General features: G+C 41.9%; 1 protein-coding gene across 1 annotated transcript in view; it reads right to left on the bottom strand.

Moving 5' to 3' along the window:
- Window positions 1-21,781, bottom strand: part of LOC124775202 — a 116,579-nt gene that overhangs the window by 24,737 nt on the left and 70,061 nt on the right. Inside the window, exon 6 of the mRNA XM_047250041.1 lies at window positions 9,540-9,727. Within this exon, the coding sequence (XP_047105997.1) occupies window positions 9,540-9,727 (188 nt within the window). The remainder of the gene's footprint in view (window positions 1-9,539; window positions 9,728-21,781) is intronic.

Here is a 21,781-nt window from a genome sequence, read left to right as displayed (position 1 = left end):
GTACACTAAACAATTTTTACCTTAGAGGCAAAGAAATGACAAAACGAAGTTTTTCTTGGTTAACTGAAGAAGTTCTAAATTAGTGAGGACGTAAAAATAGAGCAAACATTCCTTTCTAAAAATAACATTTAACACAGTTTATAAAATAAAGTTCTGGAGAGATCAGAACTGTATTGACTTTACAGACCAAAACTAGCATTAAGTCGCCGCACAACTGAGAAGTCTCAAAACGTACAACAATGTTACCAACAAACATCAAATTAACATCTTCATAATTAAATATCTGAGCACCGGTGATTATAATCGTGATGTGTGGTCTAGGTTGTCTTCATTAAACCATTCACTCTTCAACCAAACCACAATCATACAGCTCATACCTTACGTTTATTACAGCAGTGGATCTCCACCTTCAAATGTCGTAACGCATCCTTGCGGCAGTTCTGTGCGTTGTTCGCTCCAGAAACTTCTTTCAAAGTCTCCAATAAGTTGTTGAAGTAAAATAGCCTGACAAGCATGTGCAATTAACTTCATTCAATGACTTTATATGAAACAAAGATTTTCCTCCATCTAGCAACATATGTAATTACAGATGTTGCCTTTTAATGAATAATATTTACAAAAACATAATCATGCTACACGATTTACAAATCAGACATATTACGTTTGCATATAATAAAGCGTAAAATCGATCCTAAAGCCTCATACCACCGGGTGGTATTAGAGGCGCCACAGTAATAAGAGACGGCGTCAGCATTCATTCATTCTCAAAGCCCCTCACTCTAGGAACCTGTTCCAAACGTGTTGAACGTGTTGCGCACAAATTCAGCATTTACACTGTTCACTGATACGTTTCATAATTTCTGCACCAAGCTACGATCCTCTACTGGTCATCCTTCATTGTTGTTGTTGTTGTGGTCTTCAGTCCTGAGACTGGTTTGATGTAGCTCTCCATGGTACTCTATCCTGTGCAAGCTTCTTCATCACCCAGTACTTCCTGCAACCTACATCCTTCTGAATCTGCCGTCCAATGCTAAATTTGTGATCCCTTGATGCCTCAGAACATGTCCTACCCACCGGTCCCTTCTTCTTGTCAAGTTGTGCCACATACTTCTCTTCTCCCCAGTTCTATTCAATACCTCTTCATTAGTTATGTGATCTACCCATCTTATCTTCAGCATTCTTCTGCAACACCACATTTCGAAAGCTTCTATTCTCTTCTTGTCCAAACTATTTATCGTCCTTGTTTCACTTCCATTCATGGCTACACTCCATACAAATACTTTCAGAAACGACTTCCTGACACTTAAATTTACACTCTATGTTAACAAATTTGTCTTCTTCAGAAACGCTTTCCTTGCCATTGCCAGACTACATTTAATATTCTCTCTACTTCGATCATCATCAGTTATTTTGCTCCCTAAATAGCAAAACACCTTTACTACTTTAAGTGTCTCATTTCAAAAACTGATTCCCTCAGCATCACCCGACTTAATTCGACTACATTCCATTATCCTCGTTTTGCTTTTGTTGATGTTCATCTTATATCCTCCTTTCAAGACACTGCCATTCCGTTCAACTACTCTTACAAGTCCTTTTCTGTCTCTGACAAAATTACATTGTCATTGGCGAACCTGAAAGTTTTTATTTCTTCTCCATGGTTGGCTGTCAGTAGTTCTAATGGAATGTTGTCTACTCCCGAGGCCTTGTTTCGACTCAGGTCTTTCAGTGCTCTGTCAAACTCTTCAGGCAGTATCGTATCTCCCATTTCATCTTCATCTACATCCTCTTCCACTTCCATAATATTGTCCACAAGTACATAGCCCTTGTATAGACCCTCTATATACTTCCACTTTTCTGCTTTCCCTTCTTTGCTTAGAATTGGGTTTCCATCTGAGCTCTTGATATTCATACAAGTGGCTCTCATTTCTCCAGAGGTGTCTTTAATTTTCCTGTGGGCAGTATTTACCTTACCCCTAGTGAGATAAGCCTCTGCATCGTTACATTTGTGCTCTAGCCATCTCTGCTTAGCCATTTTGCACTTCCTGTCGATCTCATTTGTGAGACGTTTCTATTCCTTTTCGCCTGCTTCATTTACTGCTTTTTTATATTTTCTCCTTTCACCAATTAAATTGTCCGCTCCCGATAGCTGAGTAATCAGCGCGACAGACTATCATTCCAAAGGGCTCGGGTTCGATTCACGGCTGGGTCGGATATTTTCTCCGCTCAGGGAATGGGTGTTGTGTTGTCCTAATCACCATCATTTCACCCCCATCGACGCGCAAGTCGCCGAAGTGGCGTCAAATCGAAAGACTTGCACCAGGCGAGTGGTCTACCCGACGGGAGGCCCTCGTCACACGACGTTATTTAACAATTAAATTCAATATTTTTTCTGTTACTCAAGGATTTCTACTAGCCCTCGTCTCTTTACCTACTTGATCCTCTGCTGCCTTAACCACTTCATCCCTCAGAGCTACCCATTCGTCTTCTACTGTATTTTTTCCCCCATTCCTGTCAATTGTTCCCTTATGCTCTCCCTGAAACTCTTTACAACCTCTGTTTCTTTCAGTTTATCCTGGTCCCATCTCCTTAAATTTCCATCTTTCTGCAATTTCTTCAGTTTAATCTACAATTCATAACCCATAGATTGTGGTCAGAGTCCACATCTGCCCCTGGAAATGTCTTACAATTTAAAACCTGGTTCCTAAATCTCTGTCTTACCATTATATAATCTGTCTGATACCTTCTAGTATCTCCATGATTCTTCTATGTATACAACCTTCTTTTATGATTCTTGAAACAAGTGTTAGCCTTCATATCGCTACAATTTTCCAGTGTTGTGACTTCTTTGTGTATAACAGCATCATCCGCGAAAGCTTCACGAATTTCCGAGGTTATCCACTAGGTCATGTATACTTAATTATTAGGAAAATCGGTTGTCCAGTAATGCTCGCTTCTCGTATGCACGAGATTAATCCATGTCTGAAGTTTTCTCCCCGTGAAGAATGAGATGCTGTGTTGTTTCCTATGAAATCTTTATTTAAATCAGGTAGCTGGTCTGTATTTTGTTTTAGATGACAGCGTGCAATCGTATCAAATGCCTTCTGGAAAGCTAGGAACACAGTAACAATCTGGAGACCGTTGTCTACTGCAATCTGTGTCTCGTGGATTGACAGAGAGAACTAGATTTCACACTACCGTTGTTTCCTAAATCGTTGTTAATTCATACAAAGGAGATATTATGTCATCAGAAATGTAATAGTGAATGTTCAAAAATTCTATAACATACTGACGTCAGCGATAAAGGTTTGTAGTTTTTGCATTTGTTAGACGAACCTCCTTCGAAACGAGAATGACCTGAGCTTTTTTCCAAAGCACTGCTCCTCGGAAGACCGACGGTACACGGTGTAGATATAACGTCATGTTCAGCAACCTTTACTCTGTTGAGAAATTTAAGTTTACTTTCTATTCAGTGGTTATTTATTTCGATATGTGTTATTTCGAAAATGGTGTACGATTTTGAAGAGAACCGCTGTACGATCTTCCTCAGTGAACCGGTTTTGGAAAAAGAGAATCTAGAATTTCTGACTTCTCTGTGACATACTCCGTTTCGATGCCATTAAGGATACAGAGAGATTTGATCCGTTTTTCTTATATAACATCAAGAGTTCTTACGTTTTTCTGTCAGATCAGGTGAGTTTTATTCAGATATCGCTGAAAGATTCGCGCATGGCTCTCCGTACGGTCATTTGGCTTCGTTCACTTTTTGTTTGCAGTGAAGCTCTCTGTATTTCCGGAGGAGCTTTCTGATGCGGCTTTCGAACCATGGTGGGTCTTTCTCATCTGTCAAAACTATAGCAGTTCTCTGATTAACTGCTCAAGGTAATTTTCGAATAAGGAATTCAGAGCAATTTCACAAGATTTCCTGCCCTATTACGCGGTAATCACATTAGTCTCCACGTCTGTAGCTGTTAAATTGAAATTTCCTCTTAATACAATAATATGATAAGAAATGTTTCGTGCAACTTCAAGTTTTTGCTCAAGTGTTCCACCACTACTGCTAATTAAGCACGGGATCCATAAATATATCCGTTTACCCTGTTTGAACTGGCTTTCACACTTACCTTAACAAAATTATATCGCGTTCGAAAAGTACACTAAACTCACTAAATGTTATTATCATGTTTACGGTTGTAAACACGACTCTACCACCGGCATACATTGGAATCGCAATTTAGGAATTCATTGCCAGAGTTCTTAAATCTGTGGCATAGGTAGTAAATGATTTATAGGCGAGCTCTAATTCCTGTAAAATGTCATTTAATGACAAAACAATACACAGTACAGAAAAAAAGCAAAGCAGTTTGGGATGTCACTGAACAGGAAACACATAAAAGCATAATAACATACTGGTAAGGGAAGAAGATTAAGTACAAATAATACAGATCACTTAGCAACCTAAGTGAACGTACATTTTTAATTATGGCAGAGAAATTGTAACGAAAATTCCCAGAAACAACTGTAACTCCTGTAAATAAAATGCGCCAAGTACTATGTTGCTACCAACAACAGAGCATGAGGTCACGAATACAATAGAAATAGATAAAATACAAATACACTCATGCTCATAAATTAAGGATAATGCTGATACATGGTGAAACAACACTCTGGTGGGTGGTTTGCGGGTTTAAATCACCTCGGGGTATGACCATGCGGTGCATTTGACCTGCAGTCGTCGCACGGTGGCGCTGGCTACAGTGCACATACGCAGAGGTGTGTTGGTGCATGTCAGAGTACGGTGCAGCGAGTAAGTGTGCAGACGTTTTCAAACGTGCTAATGGCGACTGTGTGTTGAAAATGGGTCAAAGAACACATATTGATGACGTTGTGAGGGGTAGAATACTAGGGCAACTGGAGGCTGGTCAAAAACAGCAGGTCGTAGCACGGGCCCTCCGTGAGCTACAAATTGTGATCTCACGATTATGGCAACGATTCCAAAAGACAGGAAACGTGTCCAGGCGCTACAGCACGGGACGGCCACAGTGTACAACACCACAGTGCCCGCAGACGGCCACGGAGTACTGCAGGTAGCCTTGCTCGGGACCTCACCGCAGCCACTGTAACAGTTGTCTCCAGACACACAGTCTAAAGACGACTGAACAGACATGGTTTATTCGCCCGGACACCTGCAAGGTACATTCCACTGACCCCTGGTCACAGGAGAGCCCGTAAAGCCTGGTGTCAAGAAAACAGTACAGGGTCATAGGAACAGTGGTCCCAGGTTATGTTCACGTACGAGTCTAGGTATAGTCTGAACAGTGATTCTCGCCGGGTTTTCATCTGGCGTGAGCCTGGAACCAGATACGAACCCCTTAATGTGCTTGAAAGGGACCTGTATGGAGGTCGTGGTTTGATGGTGTGGCGTGGGATTATGATTGGTGAACGTACACCCCTGAATGTCTTTCACAGAGGAACTGTAAAGGGTCAGGTGTATAGGGACGTAATTTTGCACCAGTATGTCCGCCTTTTCAGGGGTGGATGATAACCCACGGCTCCACCGAGCTGCCATCGTGGCGGAGTACCTTTAAACAGAAGATATCATGCGAATGGAGTGGCCTACCTGTTGTCCAGACCTAAACCTCATCGAGCACATCTGGGATGCTCTCGGTCGACGTATCGCTGCACGTCTTCAAACCCCTATGACACTTCAGGAGCTCCGACAGGCACTGTGCAACAATGGGAGGCTATACCCCAGCAGCTGCTCGACCACCTGATCCAGAGTATGCCAACCCGTTGTGCGGCCTGTGTACGTGTGCGTGGTGAACATTTCCCATATTAATGTCGGGGTACACGCGCAGGAAACAGTGGCGTTTTGTTACACACGTGTTTCCGGACGGTTTTCTCATATTATCACCAATACCGTGGACTTACAGATCTGTGTCGTGTGTGTTCCCTATGTGCCTATGCTATTAGCGCCAGTTTTGTGTAGTACCACGTTGTGTGGCACCACATTCTGCAATTATCCTTAATAATTTATGTGCATGAGTGTAGATGCGCTGAAATCTTGCATACAGAGAATACAAGGTGTAATAAATTAGTTATTCACGTCAGGGATTTAAAATAGCCGAAGGTTGTGGTGCGTCTACCACAGGAAGGTAATGCAGAAGATACAAAAAATTAGCGGCTCATTTAACTGCTGATATAATTTTCAAAAATAATGCAATCATTTACGAATAACAGATTAATGAATCACTTTAATAGGCACATCCTTCAAAGTGAAGTGAATACCACAGTGATAGAAGTCAGGATTAGCCATAGTAGAAATCACGAAAGTATACTTGATGCACTTGACAAGACTGAGTGTAACAGGGGCATTTTCTTAGTAGACAGTACAAGTAGTGCCTGGCTGGAAGTTACATAGTGGAGGAAAGTACTGTAGTGTGGGAAAATAAACGACCAGTACAGTAAGACATGAAATGTTTTTCTCTTTTTATACCGAAGCAGACGAAATTGCTACTACTAATAGAGTTAAACAAATTCACTATTAAAAAGGAACTTACGTCTGTCACTATTAAGACAACGGAGCTTGTATTTCGTTGGCTTAGATGATAATGATTTCTCGTATGTGGGGTGCTCAACTGCGTGGTTATCAGCGCCCGTACAACTTCCAAACCTCTGCTCAGTCCAGTCGCGCCACTTCCACGAATGATGATGAAATGATGAGGACAACACAAACACCCAGTCATCTCGGGGTAGGGGAAAAATCCCTGAGCCCGCAGGGAATCGAAACCGGAACCCCGTGCTCGTTAAGCCAGAACGCGACCGTCAAACCACGAGCTGCCAACTGTTGACTTACAATCGGTTAGTTATCACATAACGAGTGAAGTATAACAATTTTTTGATGTCATGCGGTAGATATTTGTATGGGAAACCAAACGTAAGCTAACTGTCTGCTCTATAGTTTGTACTAAGTTCTTGATGGATCTTCGAACGGCTAGCCAATTCCAAATTACCTGTCCTTCTGTCGTGATTAAATCAAGTTACATCCGTTTGCTGCCTTCAAGAGTAGTTAGGCTCTGAAAATGTATAACACACCTCTGAAGACATTAATGTAACTTTATATTCTTCTCTAAAGGAATGAGCCACGCAGTGCATGTGGGTGCTATTTGTAGAATCTGCAAACCTGTACCAATATCTTGAATAATGACAGCTTGGCTGCTTTTGTAAATAATTGGCTTAACGACCGGTTTCGTAGTCTAGAAGCCACATTGTCACGTTGAATATGGTGAATGATGACATATACTGAAAAGGAAACAAAACAGGATCAGCGGGAAAATGTTCCTGAATGCACAAAAAAAGGAGAATATGCTCCTGTTTAAAAGACTCTGTCTGAAAAGTGTGGGTCAGTTGCCTCATTCTACATCGTATAAAATTTTTCCCAACAACTTTGCATTGTGAACATGTACACGCTCTTTTTAACATGCAACACACCTCTCATATCCACAGTCTCCCCTAAATGTAACTCGCTCACACGCACAAGTCCATCGCTGTAAGTCGTTCATACCCATCCACTCCCACTTGCCCATTCTCAATCGCGTTTATAGCCCAACTCAATTGTCATTATCTGTTTGTCTTCCTACCCGTCACAGCCTCCTTTTACACAGCCATAGTCTCCATCGTTCTGCTAGTATTGTCTCGTGTCACTGTCACAGTCTCCCTCTTGCCCTCTCTTACTGATACTACCTAATTCAATTGTTTCCACTGCTTCTTTCTCGTCTCATTGTCACTATTTCTCGCTTCCTCTTTGTCACGGTCGTAGACTCCCTGTAATTATTACTGGCTCGCAACCACATCAAGTTCCTGCTTATCTTTATTCCTCTCAAACTGACAATGTCTCTTTTACTCTTTCTAACTTCCTCACACTGTTCTGTCACTGTGACCTATGTCCCACCGCCGCTTGAGCCTCTCCTTCTCTCACACTGCCATTGTCTCCTTCGCTCTTTCTAGACCATAACCACTGTTTGCTATCTTCCAGTATTTATTAATTTTCCCTCTCTTCTCCACTGTCTGTGCCTCCTTCTCTCTCAGTATAAAAGAGCGCGGATATTTTCGTTTGCCAACGATTCTGCAAACAATTTTAAAGGTGCTGAGGAAAGTACAATGAGGCAGTTGGTACACGACATTTCAGTCCGATATTTTTTCTGTGTAGGCCTTGTTTTTCTTGCTACAGTATATCATATCACACATACGAAAATAGCATATTAGGCCAGCAAAATTTTGATGTATAACTTCTGTGAAACGGAAATACGGCAAAAGCATTTTTCACCTCAGAATGGATTGAACGTACACAAACATTTTTCGTGCGCTACAACAATGTGCATGAGTGTAGATGGGAACTCAAGAACCCTCCTGATGATAACAGTCATACTTTACAGCATATTTCTCCATGATACGTCACTTTATATACTACGTTTTAACCTCACATCGGATTTTTAGTGCGTATTTTGCGTAGACAGGTAGGGTAATTTTGAATCTGTTTTTCTCGGACATGGATAAAGGTACCAAGAAACTGTTCAAGGCGATTCGAAATCGGTGTCTTAGAAATACATCTTAAGAATGTGAGCCATTTCCTATCCATAGCCGACTTGGAATCCGCGGCTCAGATGTGGTACATAAAAACCGTGTTTTGGGGTGTTTGTTGATGACGGATAACGATTTTTTCAAACAGTGATATGTCTGCATAAATGCCTAGAGAGTGTACAGTTAAAATTTCAAAGTTAGGTATTTAGATATCGGTGCTGACTGCAAAAAACTGGTGAAAAACGCTTCTTTCGGATTTTCTCAGGAAACGCCCATAAAATAAATTCTGTCTCCATAAGCTTCTTAACGCGCACCGTAGACGACGTTTAATGGAAAAAAGAACCAACCAATTTGCTTCATTTTCCTAAGGTGGCGGAAGCGTGTAATATTCTGATTTTTACCCTGTACTGTAGGATATTTACAGTAAGTCGTTCAAATTGTTCAAATGGCTCTAAGCACTATGGACTTAACATCAGAGGCCGACGGTCCTCTAGACTTAGAACTTCTTAAGCCTAACTAACCTAAGGATATCACACACATCCATGCCCGAGGCAGGATTCGAACCTGCAACCGTACAGCAGCGCGGTTCCGGACTTAAGCGCCTAGAACCACTCGGCCACAGCGGCCGGCACAGTAAGTCGATCATTCTGTTGGATATACAAATGGTATGTAGCTCAAGAGCTATCCAAAACAATGGACCCTACCTCACCAACATAACCCGAGATATGAGTCCCAAAACAATGGACCCTACCTCACCAACATAACCCGAGATATGAGTCCCGGAAAAAGCTCTTTCTTATGCACGGCTTTTTGGAACATGTTCGTAGAGATACGGCACTGACTACAAATTAAAAGCCTATAAATTCAATATAGGATGAGAAGGTACTCAGGTGTACCATGGGCTAGGACTTCCGACACTCAGCGATGGAGCGTCTAATGAATTACATCCAGAAGGACCTTACCTGCCCCTCCCAGGCTAGCAGAAGCCCCGAGTCGAGCAGCCTGTCAATGAGGGCGTCCAGGTGTCGCAAGTGCGGCCAGCCCTTGCGGACCACCACGTTGCTCCGCTCCCAGTAGATGTCCTCGCGCATCGGTCGCAGCCACCTGCTCGCCGCCTCCTCGTCGATGTAGTTGCCAATGGCGAAATACCCTAGAGGACGCAAAATAAACAGACGTACAGCGGCACCAAAAGGTATTTGCATACCTCCCATTATACACTAATGGCCACTAAAATTGCTACACCGATAGGAAATGCAGATGATAAACTGGTATTCATTGGACCAATATATTATACTAGAACTGACATGTGATCACATTTTCACGCAATTTGGGTATATAGATCCTGAGAAATCAGTACCCAGAACAACCACGTCTGGCCATAACGGCCTTGATACGACTGGGCATTGACTCAAACAGAGCTTGGATGGCGTGTACAGGTACAGCTGCCCATGTAGCTTCAACACGGTACCACAGTTCATCAAGAGTAGTGACTGGCGTACTGTGACGAGCCAGTTGCTCGGCCACCATTGACCAGACGTTTTCAGTTGGTGAGAGATCTGGAGAATGTGCTGGCCCGGGCAGCAGTCGAACATTTTCTGTATCCAGAAAGGCCCGTACAGGCTCTGCAACATGCGGCCGTGCATTATCCTGCTGAAATGTAGTGTTTGGCAGGGATCGAATGAAGGGTAGAGCCGCGGGTCGTAACACATCTGAAATGTAACGTCCACTGTTCAAAGTGCCGTCAATGCGAACAAGAGGTGAACGAGACGTGTAACCAATGGCACCCCATACCATCACGCCAGGTGATACGTCAGTATGGCGATGACGAATACACGCTGCCAATGTGCGTTCACCGCGATGTCGCCAAACACGGATGCGAACATCATGTTGCTGTAAACAGAACCTGGATTCATCCGAAGAAATGACGTTTTGCCATTCTTGCACCCAGGTTCGTCGTTGAGTACACCATCGCAGGCGCTCCTGTCTGTGATGCAGCGTCAAGGGTAACCGCAGCCATGGTCTCCGAGCTGATAGTCCACGCTGCTGCAAACGTCGTCGAACTTCGTGCAGATAGTTGTGTTCTTGCAGACGTCCGCATCTGTTGACTTAGGGATCGAGACGTGGCTGCACGATCCATTACAGCCATGCGGATAAGATGTCTGTCATCTCGACTGCTAGTGATACGAGGCCGTTGGGATCCAGCACGGCCTTCCGTATTACCCTCCTGAACCCACCGATTCCATATTCTGCTAACAGTCATTGGATCTCGACCAACGCGAGCAGCAATTTCGCGATACGGTAAACCGCAATCGCGATAGGCTACAATCTGACCTTTATCAAAGCCGGAAACGAGGTGGTACGCATTTCTTCTCCTTACACGAAGCATCACAACAACGTTTTACCAGGCAACGGCGGTCAGCTGCTGTTTGTGTATGAGATATCGGTTGGAAACTTTCCTCATGTCAGCACGTTGTAGGTGTCGCCACCGGTGGCAACCTTGTGTGAATGCTCTGAAAAGCTAATCATTTGCATATCATAGCATCTTCTTCCTGTAGGTTAAATTTCGCGTCTGTAGCACGTCATCTTCGTGGTGTAGCAATTTTAAATGCCAGTAGTGTATTACACATTACAAACACACAAAGGTGATGGAGAGACGCTGTTGGGGTATTTTAAATTTACAGTATTCTGAACATGAGGTGTTTCCAGTATAATTGATTTGTCACGAACAAAAATATTTCTTTACAAAATGTTATCATTTGCTCTACACATCAAGAAGGTATTGGCACACCTACACAAAAATGTTAAATTCACGTAACTCAGTTATACCAGCCTAGGTACCATCGACATTTATGGCAGCTTGTAGACGTCTTGGCATGGAGTGAACAGAGTTGCGAGTAGTAAGTAATACCTAGTAGGATCTTCGACCATTCCTCTAACAATAGCATCTGAATCTCCCGCTTCCCTGTACAACGACGTTTTCGAACTTTTGTATCCACGTGTCTATCGAGTAGAGATTAGGGCCCTGTGATGGATTGAGGAGCCTCGTTGAAGCATTATACAGTAACTACTGAAGAGTTCTCAGAGCTTTAGGTTTAGCTTCGTCGTCTTGCTGAAAGTAGAAGATACCTTCAAGACCCAGTTTCTGTGCATTGCGGCGTATATGCTCTTGTGGTAACGGCTGCTAGCTGGTCGCCTACACATTCAAATATGCGCGCAGCCAGTTATGCTGCAGCGTTTCCTACAGCAGCCACCGTGGCACGAGGGCGCTGCCACGAACGATTAAGTCGCTGACAATGAGATGCAAGCATTCCCTCTCCGGAGCTCCAGTGTCGTGTGTGCTTGAGTTCGAAAACTCATGTGCGACACCATTTTGAGTGTATTTCAGGTATAAATACGTGGATTCTCTGTTGATGAACGGCATCTATTCCTCGCTCTTTTATCCACTTAAGAATCACCCAGCGTGCAGCGAAGACATAAAAGGTCTCACAGCACATCAGTATCTACGACGATCCATGGCACCTTCAATAACTGCAAAGTCATCAACACCAGAAGTTGCCATGAATCCGCAAATCATTACTCTTCCTCCCTCTTGCTTTACTGTAGACGCGAAATTTTGTGATTGGAGTTCTGTATTTGATTCGCGAACATTTTACCCTTTCCGCCGAACCAAACAAGTTAAACTTGGATTCGTCAGAAAATAGCACAGTATTCCTAAATTAAGTCAATTTATTGATATGACGTTTGGATCACTGCAAGCGTTCTTTTTCGGTTAACTTCCAAAGTAAATGGCGTTTCTCTGGAAGATCAGCTATGAATATCAGCTGTGTTCAAAATATTCCTAACAGTTTGAGCACCCACGTGTTTGTGGGACGTTGACTGAATGTACGATACAAACGACCCTGTACCTTTAAAGACGATCTATCCTTTGAAGGTCGTTGTGTCTAAGAATTCTTTAATGTTCTGATCTGCGTTTATTGTCTGTTGTACCGGTCTCTTGAAACTTCTTAATAACTGCCTGTACGGTTGAATAATTAACAGAGAGTTGTTTACCGACCTCACGGTAACTTTTACGTTGCGAATGCAATAAAACTGCCATATTGGGAAACGACACGCAATGTTCCTTCCCCCTCGGACTCATCGTGATAAGTGAATGAACCTGTCAGACAAGGGTCGTAGAGCGTGCAATACTTTTTTCAGCAGGGAAAGCCCTAATTTAATCGATTATTTATTTTCCGTTTCGTTGGGAATACATCTTAATATATAAATTATTTCTTTTGTTGAGTCAGAGTTAATGGTATACAAACAGAGTGTTTAAAAAGATGTGTTGAATACCATGAGAGGTGGTGATACTGACTGAAATAAGAAAAATAAGTCCCATAAACATGAGTCCGGAAGCGCATACTTTTCGAGATAAACACGTGTTTACAGGTAGGGCTGCGCGACGCTTGGTTGCGCATATTTGAACAGTCGTTGCATTGGCGGACCGTCAAATGTGTCGGCGGGGTATTACGACATCTTACTCACAGTACTCTTCCTACCACTAGGTGGTCTACAGTCAGTTATGTGGTTCGAGTCGCGCAGTAGGCTATGTTATTTTTCGTCGTGTTTGTGTGCGTTATCTTATAGTACTTTCAATCCGGGGTACATATCATGATGTTTGATCTTCTCCAAACGAGGATTCACTTATGTGTTTACTGTTATTGGGCAGTCGGTGCGTTCAAACCGTATAGTACATTTACATTTTCTCTCTTCCTCCATTTGCTAGCAATAGAAGCGTACTACTGGACCAGTGAAATGGCTGATATCTGCCATGGTATAGCAAATGGGTGTAGCCTGTGAGGCCGAGCTTGCACCTGAACATTATGAAAGATCCCCCAGGATGCAGCTAACTTAACATTTATTTAAGAATAAAGCAAAAGTGAAACACCGAATGAACGGATGCATTGGCAAAGACATTAATTATGAATGCGCGGTAATGCGCAGACAAAAGAAAACATTTTATCGTTCAATTTGTTGTACAGTTGTTTTTTCTTTTAGGAGAGAGAGTCAGACTTTCGAGTATGTAGCAGGACGACGTACTGTGATAGCGATGTATACTATTGTATGAGTGAATAATAGAAAGTTAAAGAACGCATCAACCATTTTTATTTATTGAGATAAATGGAAGATAAAAATGAAGAAAGTGTATTTTTTGTGATTACGACAAGCACCGGAATCTCAGGAGTCCTCTGCTGCCTACATCTTTAACTAGGTCAGCGAGGTCCGATCGTTAAACGAAATTAAGATAAGCCCAAACAAACTTTTCAACAACGCTTTAAATATATTAAAAGCTATAAGCTGAAAAATATCCATTCGCAGGGTGCCCTCTGATAACGACGTCGGCAGACTTTTCCAGCGTCTGAGGGACACAGATACCGTTGCACCTAGGGAGATTGACATGGGAAAGCATCGCACATTCCGCATGCCTGACGTGGAGCATCGTGTGCTACGTTCGGTGGAAGAAACCCCTGGGACCAATGTGTAACGATTTGCAGCAGTAGAAGGCCTGTCTCTCTTATATGGAGGGAAGGGTACTTCATGAACTATTTCTGCACAAATATCATCTACCGGTTATCGATCAACGTACGGGTAGACGTACTTGGCGATAGATTAATACGGTCATACCTACTACCACAACTCTTAACTGAGGAGCATTTCCCGGACTTTGTCATTAATGTATTTTCTACCTTGCTGGAATCTGTGCCACTGCAGCAACGAATACAAATGTGGTTCATGCGTGATGGTGCACCAACAAGATTTCGTCACAATTGTGCACGAACGTCTGATGTAGTCGTTTCATGACCGCTGGATTGGTCAGTGGGGAAGGGGGGGCTGTAGTTGGGTTGAATGCCTTCACATGCTCGTTCTCCAGAACTCAATTCCCTAGACTTTCGGTTATGGGGACACTTAAAGGAATTGGTTGACGCCATGGCATTGAACGATGTGCGGACTCTACAGGGTCGCGACTTCAATACCTGCCAGCAGGTACAACGAAACCGGGTATACTTCAAAGGGTGCGTCATTTCTTACGTCGGTCGGCAGAGATGTGCACTGTCATGAGTGGACGCCGCGTTGAACAACTCCTGTAAACACTTCTTTACTGCAAAAGGTATGCGTTTCTGGACCAGTGTTTGGCCGGCCGGGGTGGCCGTGCTGTTCTAGGCGCTACAGTCTGGAACCGCGTGACCGCTACGGTCGCAGGTCCGAATCCTGCCACGGGCATGGATGTGTGTGATGTTCTTAGGTTAGTTAGGTTTAAGTAGTTCTAAGTTCTAGGGGACTGATGACCTTAGAAGTTAAGTCCCATAGTGCTCAGAGCCATTTTTGGACCCGTGTTTATTGGACTTATATCGGGAAGTATGCATTTCTGTACTGATGTTTATTATAATTTTCTTGTTTTTGACACTTTTTTGAGCACCCCATTTAATGTTCCAAATATGTGTACATTTGGAATTAGACACGAAAATGTGTCTGTGCCAACACTTTTTTGTGCCACCATATCTCTCAGCCTGCGATATGTCCTGCTTGTCGTGATGTGAAAAAGTGAATTGACGTAACTCACACAAATCGCTTACACCTGCCGAAATGATACATTTTAATCAGCCTCTGTGCAGTAACTGTTGTCAATCACTTGTAAGTGACAGCACTGGGCAAGCCACATGACAACTAAAAACAGATGGAATCAATGAAAGCTATTTTGTCGAAAATTCGTAAGGTGTGACCGTGACTGTGTGAAAGTGCAGAATAACTTTTACAATAAATAAAAACGGCAAGAAGCCACTGTTAACGATACTATTAATTACGGCCAAATCGCGCCCTTCCCACTTTCAAACAGATGGGTTTATTTTAGGCCGCGAAGGAACTATCCCCATTGCTAAAATCAGCCAAACTCGCATGTACGGGTACATATGTAATTTTAAAACTTGAAGAGCGACCCGATAATGAGTACGACGGTTCTAAACCCGTAACTATCTGTTCTTAATAAATAGCATTATTAACATTGGGTGCTACCTGATGTTACTTAATTATAAAAACCACTGGACATTTAAATCGAAAGTGACTCAAAGTTTAAATTTGGCATCAGTGTTTTGGTCTCCCCACGTCATGGGTTGAAAGAATATTGATGTTACTTTAGTGGTTAAGAAAATCGAGTCAAATTTACAAAGGTCAGCTTTTAGCCCACTTATCAATATGACGTAGCACGTCTCTGGTCTTGATGCATGCACTGATTCGGTTGGAAGTGTGTCATAAACCCGGCGTATCCCTTCCTGTAATGAGGAGTCGGCACCTGTTTTCCTCCTGCTGGATGCAGGTCACGCAATTGCTCGCAGGTCGCGCTCACATCACATGGTGTTGTTGCTGCCTGTTGCACTCTGCGGGCCGGTAGCTAGGTTGTGGGAAGCCTGTATTTATAGTCCCTGTTCATGTTGTTTTATTATTTGTATGCCTACTTTGATCTTGCGTTTCGCCAAACCCGGTTGATGGCCAGTACGCAGGTTTCGTTAAATCTGATTTCGTCGCCGCAGTCTTGCCGGCCTTGGCCCACCGCAGACTTGCAACGCTGCCTCAGACGAATCTGTCCCTCGTCTCGAGTTATGAGCGTTTTTATCGACAGTTCACATTGTGAGCACTCGCATTGTGTGCGTAGCACATCCTGAATCTCGTGACTGCTGTAGTAGACAGGCTGGACACTGCCATGTCCCCGTTCGGTTCAATTTATGCTATCCTAATTAGACGTTATCAATTGGTTTGTTAGCAGTGAGTAGCAATCGGACTCGTAAATTACAGGAAGGCTTCTCTAGTAGTAGATGATCAGCTATGTGACGGCTGATCACTCGCTTTTGTACGTAAGAGTTTGCAATCTGCCTCACGAATTAGTTTAAATCTTAGTAAACAGATGTTAACAGCTAATGGTCGTAGAAGAAATCTAGTTATTTTAATGTTGACTGCGTCTGAGGTGACTATCGTACAGGATGTTAGTTAAGCCTGGAGCACGTAAATTCATAGGAATACCTAACATTAATGTGTGAAATGTTACGTTATAAATGAAAAAACTCCAAGTTTAATAAACTCCTGAAAGTATCATAAATAATTTTACATATGTAAATAAATTTGTATATTAATTGAAAGAAGCGGTATACTAATGAGATGATGTATTTTAATTATTCATGAGTTATTTTTTAAAAAAAGTGTCTACTAGTTAAAATAAGTAAACAAAACACTGTTTAACAAAACATAGCAAGTACCATCTTTTGTGTACCGAAATAAGAAAGCGGAATGCGACTTGCTCGCCCTCTCTCTCTTTCGCCCTCCGCTATCGAGATAAGCTGTGTAACAGTCATTTGTACGGTTTTGTTGAATAATTACGTTAAGTTGATGTTAAGTAGTCGTGTTTTTCATTTGAAGATCCCTTTCTTTCCTATTCATGTTATACGTGTTTTATTATGCAGTTTTTTAGTCGAGTGTCAGGCTGCATCGAACAGAAGTTGTGGCACATTGCTTGGTGTCCACGGCCGAACACGGTTAGTGTTAATTCACCGTTAAATCCATCGTATTATAATTCATACGTCCCTAAGACCATTTTTTAGCGATATTTTTCTCTCAAAATCCGGTTAATGTTACCACGCGGACCGCGTAATATTCAGATCGGTCACTGGCCACCAAACAATGTCGCATACCAACGCACTCGCCGCTGTGATGTAGTGACGTTGCTGGAAGGCTGCGTTCTGCATAATTAGAAAAAAGAGTAAAATTTTTCTGTGCCATGTTCTATCATTTCAATAGTATTGTCTCCAGCAAAGCAGGAAACGTTCATGTACTGTTCTCAACCAGTACTTACCAATTGTTCGATGCTTTCTTAAAAGTCAAGTTTACTAGCAGAGATAAGATCTATTGACAATCCATTTTAATTAATTAATTCATATCTATCTAACCAAGAATAATAATATAAAATATTTTATTTTATTTTTTATTTTTATTTTTATTTGGGAAACGCTATGTGTGCTTGTATTCACACACATGTAATTACTTTAAATAGCACAGCAATTTTCATCAAAATTAGCATACTAAACTTTTAATAAATAACCTAATAAGCATTGCAAATACTTATCTACTGTAGTGGTAAAATATTTAAAGTTAATATTATAGAATATTTCAGACAAAGTATAAAAAAGTTTAAGTCACACAGCAACATGTAATCAGAAAATATGTAATGGATATAACTACTACCTATACCTCATGTAACTAATACAAGCTTGGATGTCGTCACACGCCACTGATTTCGATATGCAAAGTACACAAGCCACCACAGTTTCCTGAAGAGGTGAAGTAGAAGTTTTTCTTTACCTTGTGGTGTTTTCGTCTCAACAGTAACAGCTACACACAGCATACATTACGACATTACAAAATAAGACTGTTACACGTTGTAGCGTAGACCAAGTAAAACTGTAGAATTTCTCGAGATGACGAACTATGTCGAAGTCTTTTTCACAAATGCTACTGAAATGTAAAGTTGCAGCTTATTATTTGTGGCTCTGGATGCTTCACGGTCTTAAGATGTACGTCTAGCCATCAATACATCTCTTGCAGCTTGCAGAACCCCATTACCCGCAATACTACTAATTTTTTACTCCACGGTAAGTCGAAGCAAATCTCTTCTTATGGAACACACAGTTTAGCAGCAGCTTTTATAAAATAGTAGCATCATACAGCTAAGTTTACCAGCTCTCGATTTGCACCATGCTGACACCACACATATGCACTGTGCTAAACTAATACTGACAACTTAGGCAGTCTTTGTTCGAGATCTGTCTCTTCTCAGAAAGGGTGGCATATCGCTGCTCAGATTAATATGTAGGAAGACACTTAGCAAATATTACGTATTTCTAAATCCACGACTATTCTTAATACACAATACATAATTTTATGGTTCCTTTAATGCTCTAGGCTTTTTTAATAATAAACAGACCATAATACATTTTATTATATCTCAGTATAATTTAGTAAATGTGTAATTTGTTTGCCATTTCAGCAACAAGTTGGCAACATGTTACGGTGATTCCTAAGCCATCAATTTCTATAACCAGATTTCGTTTTTGCAACGGCTAGATCGCCGGCCGAAGTGGCCGTGCGGTTTTAGCGCTGCAGTCTGGAACCGCGAGACCGCTATGGTCGCAGGTTCGAATCCTGCCTCGGGCATGGATGTGTGTGCTGTCCTTAGGTTAGCTGGTTTAACTAGTTCTAAGTTCTAGGGGACTAATGACCTCAGAAGTTGAGTCCCATAGTGCTCAGAGCCATTTTGCAAAGGCTAGATGGCATGAGCTTCTACGTTAGGCAAGTCTGACACAAGCGCCTCTTTCAGTGCCAGCGGATCACTGATCGACTGGTGCTAACTATTACTTTTCAAAGCTATGATGTACCTGTACGAACAGTTTTCCTGATCTAAATTTAGTAATTCTGTTAATAAAAGTGTTCTTTAGTCTTGTAATAATACCTGTATCGTTACAATACAAACCTAGCGAAAGAGTTCACTGATCCGGTCAGCCGGCTGGTGTGGCCGAGCGGTTCTAGTCCCTGCAGTCTGGAACCACGCTACAGCTACGGTCGCAGGTTCGAATCCTGCCTCGGGCATGGATGTGTGTGACATCCTTAGGTTAGTTAGGTTTGAGTAGTTCTAAGTTCTAGGGATCATATGACCTCAGATATTAAGTCCCATAGTGCTCAGAGCCATTTAAACCAGTTGATCCGGTCAGCGAGACTTTAGGAACAAGGTCAGTGCGCTGCTGACAGCAGTTTGTCGATTTATTGCTTGTCTCATTTCTTTTTGCGTGTTTCCATGGCCGTTTGGACTAATGTATAGCAGTATCCATTGCTCACGAACGTTGTACACAGCCTTTTGTGCTCATGTGTTTAGTGTTGACCATCGTTTAGGGGCTGCGTACGGATGGCCAAATAACGGATAACTGAGTTCTTCTGTCCTGGATACTGGTGGGCGTGTAAATACCTGTTCCTATGAGTAAGCTTCCGATATACTCTGTGTTCTAGTGTGCCACCCCGAATACACTGATGAGTCATGGGGTAGCGATGTACACGAGTTACAAAAGATCAGTGCGTTGACCAATCCCTCACTTGCTCTCAGGTGATTGATGTTAAACGTTTACCGATGTTTTTATGGCCACACGACGGGAATTAAAGGGAGTTAGAACGGAAATTTTTTCTTATTTTTGGATTTTTATCTCATTATAAAGTTTGCAATTTTCCGAATAAAATTATTTATATATCACTTATAAACTCACATGGGCAGTATTTTTTTAATATAATCTACACAGGTTGAAAATGTTAAAATTTTTACGTGTATTACTTCAAGACCTAATAAAATCGGTAATTTTTTTTATATAGAAGGCTGTGGACTGTTGTGTTATAAAGTTTAATTACGCCTTTGTATTGGTAGCACTGTCAAAAACAGTATCTTATTGTTTCATAGTATAAACACGAGTTGTGTTGTGACGTGCTACTGTTTTTCTAAGGAAAAGTGACGAATAGATTGGTAAATCTCTCAAAAAGTAAAGTGTGATTCCAAAACGAAGTATTTTTAAGAGACGTGAATTTCATGGTAATAGATTTTCGTATAAAGGGAAACATTGTGTTCAACATGTGTCATGTGAACTTGCAGACAATGAAATAAATACAGACAAAGTCGTCAGTGTCTAGAGAAACACCCATTAGTGCTTCGAAGATTAAAATAAAACGTTGTAAGACACATTTTTCTCAAAACGAACGTGATGTAAATGATAGGTTAGGTTATATTCTGATAGATTTACACATCGTAACAAGGGTTTTAGGTGACTATGTGTGTTATAAAATATGTGAGGTGTACAAGAAAACAGTAGGTATCAAACGGACTAGACAGGAAACTTATTATTAATTGTGCCAGTTGTAAATACACTCATTCATTTTGGAATTCTGATAAGTGTAATGACAATTATTTTGAAGTAAATATTAGGTGGTTTATGGATTGAGAGCTATTGGCAAAGGTCACACTGCAGCAGAGACAATGTGTGCCGTGATGAATATGTCACATCTACCTTGTAAAATTGACAAGTATGCAGCATTTTTTGGAGCTGCTGTGGAATCTGTTGCATGTTAATCAGTGATGGATGCTGCAAAGGAAGCTGCTGAAATAAATGATGGTATGACTGACATACCAGTAGCTTTTTATGGCACTTGACAGAAGTGCAGCTACAGTTCTAATAATTCTGTTGCTATGGTGACCAGTGTGGATAGTGGAAAGGTAATAGATCTCCAGATTTTAACGAATCATTGTTATAAGTGTAAATCAGGGAAGAAGGGCATATCTGTGATAGAAATTATGCAGGAACAAGTGGTGGTATGGAGGCCTCTGCAGCTATTGAAATTTTTAGTCGATCTGGGAACGAAAGGGGAGTGTGTTAAGACTAACTTCTTAGGAGATGGACAATCAAAAGCATATAAAGGTGTAGTAGCAGCTCGGCCTTATGGTGAGAAGATTATCACAAAACTGGAATGTGACGGTAATGTCTAGAAGAGGATGGGCACCAAGTTGAGGAAGATCAAAACAAAGTTTGAGAGACAAGACACTTTCTGACGGTATAACCATAAGAGACAGGCTGACAGACAAAATGATTGATGAACTACAGCAGTATTATGGGATGGCCATTAGAAATAATACTGAGGATAGGATTTGTTGAAAATGAAGCAGGTAGTATGGGCTACCTTCTTCCATAGACTGTCAGCCTGATGAAAAACCACCTTTTCCCTGCTGGAGCTGATTCATGATGCAATTACCGGTATGCCCAGCACTCAAACAATTCATACAGCCATAAACATTCCACCCCAGCACAGCAGTCATGGACATTATAAAACGTATTTACAGAGACCTGACAAATCCTGAATTACTGAAGGTGTGTCTGCATAGTGAGACTCAAAACCCAATGAGTCGCCGGCCGGAGTGGCGGAGCGGTTCTAGGTGCTTCAGTCTGGAACCGCGCGACCGGTACGGTCGCAGGTTCGAATCCTGCCTCGGGCATGGATGTGTGTGATGTCCTTAGGTTAGTTAGGTTTAAGTAGTTCTAGGTTCTAGGGGACTGATGACCTCAGCTGTTAAGTCCCATAGTGCTCAGAGCCATTG

Source organism: Schistocerca piceifrons, chromosome 2 (genome assembly GCF_021461385.2).
Source record: "Schistocerca piceifrons isolate TAMUIC-IGC-003096 chromosome 2, iqSchPice1.1, whole genome shotgun sequence".
Lineage (NCBI taxonomy): Eukaryota > Metazoa > Arthropoda > Insecta > Orthoptera > Acrididae > Schistocerca > Schistocerca piceifrons.
Note: the sequence above shows the minus strand (reverse complement) of the source record. Positions and strands in the feature narration are given on the sequence as shown.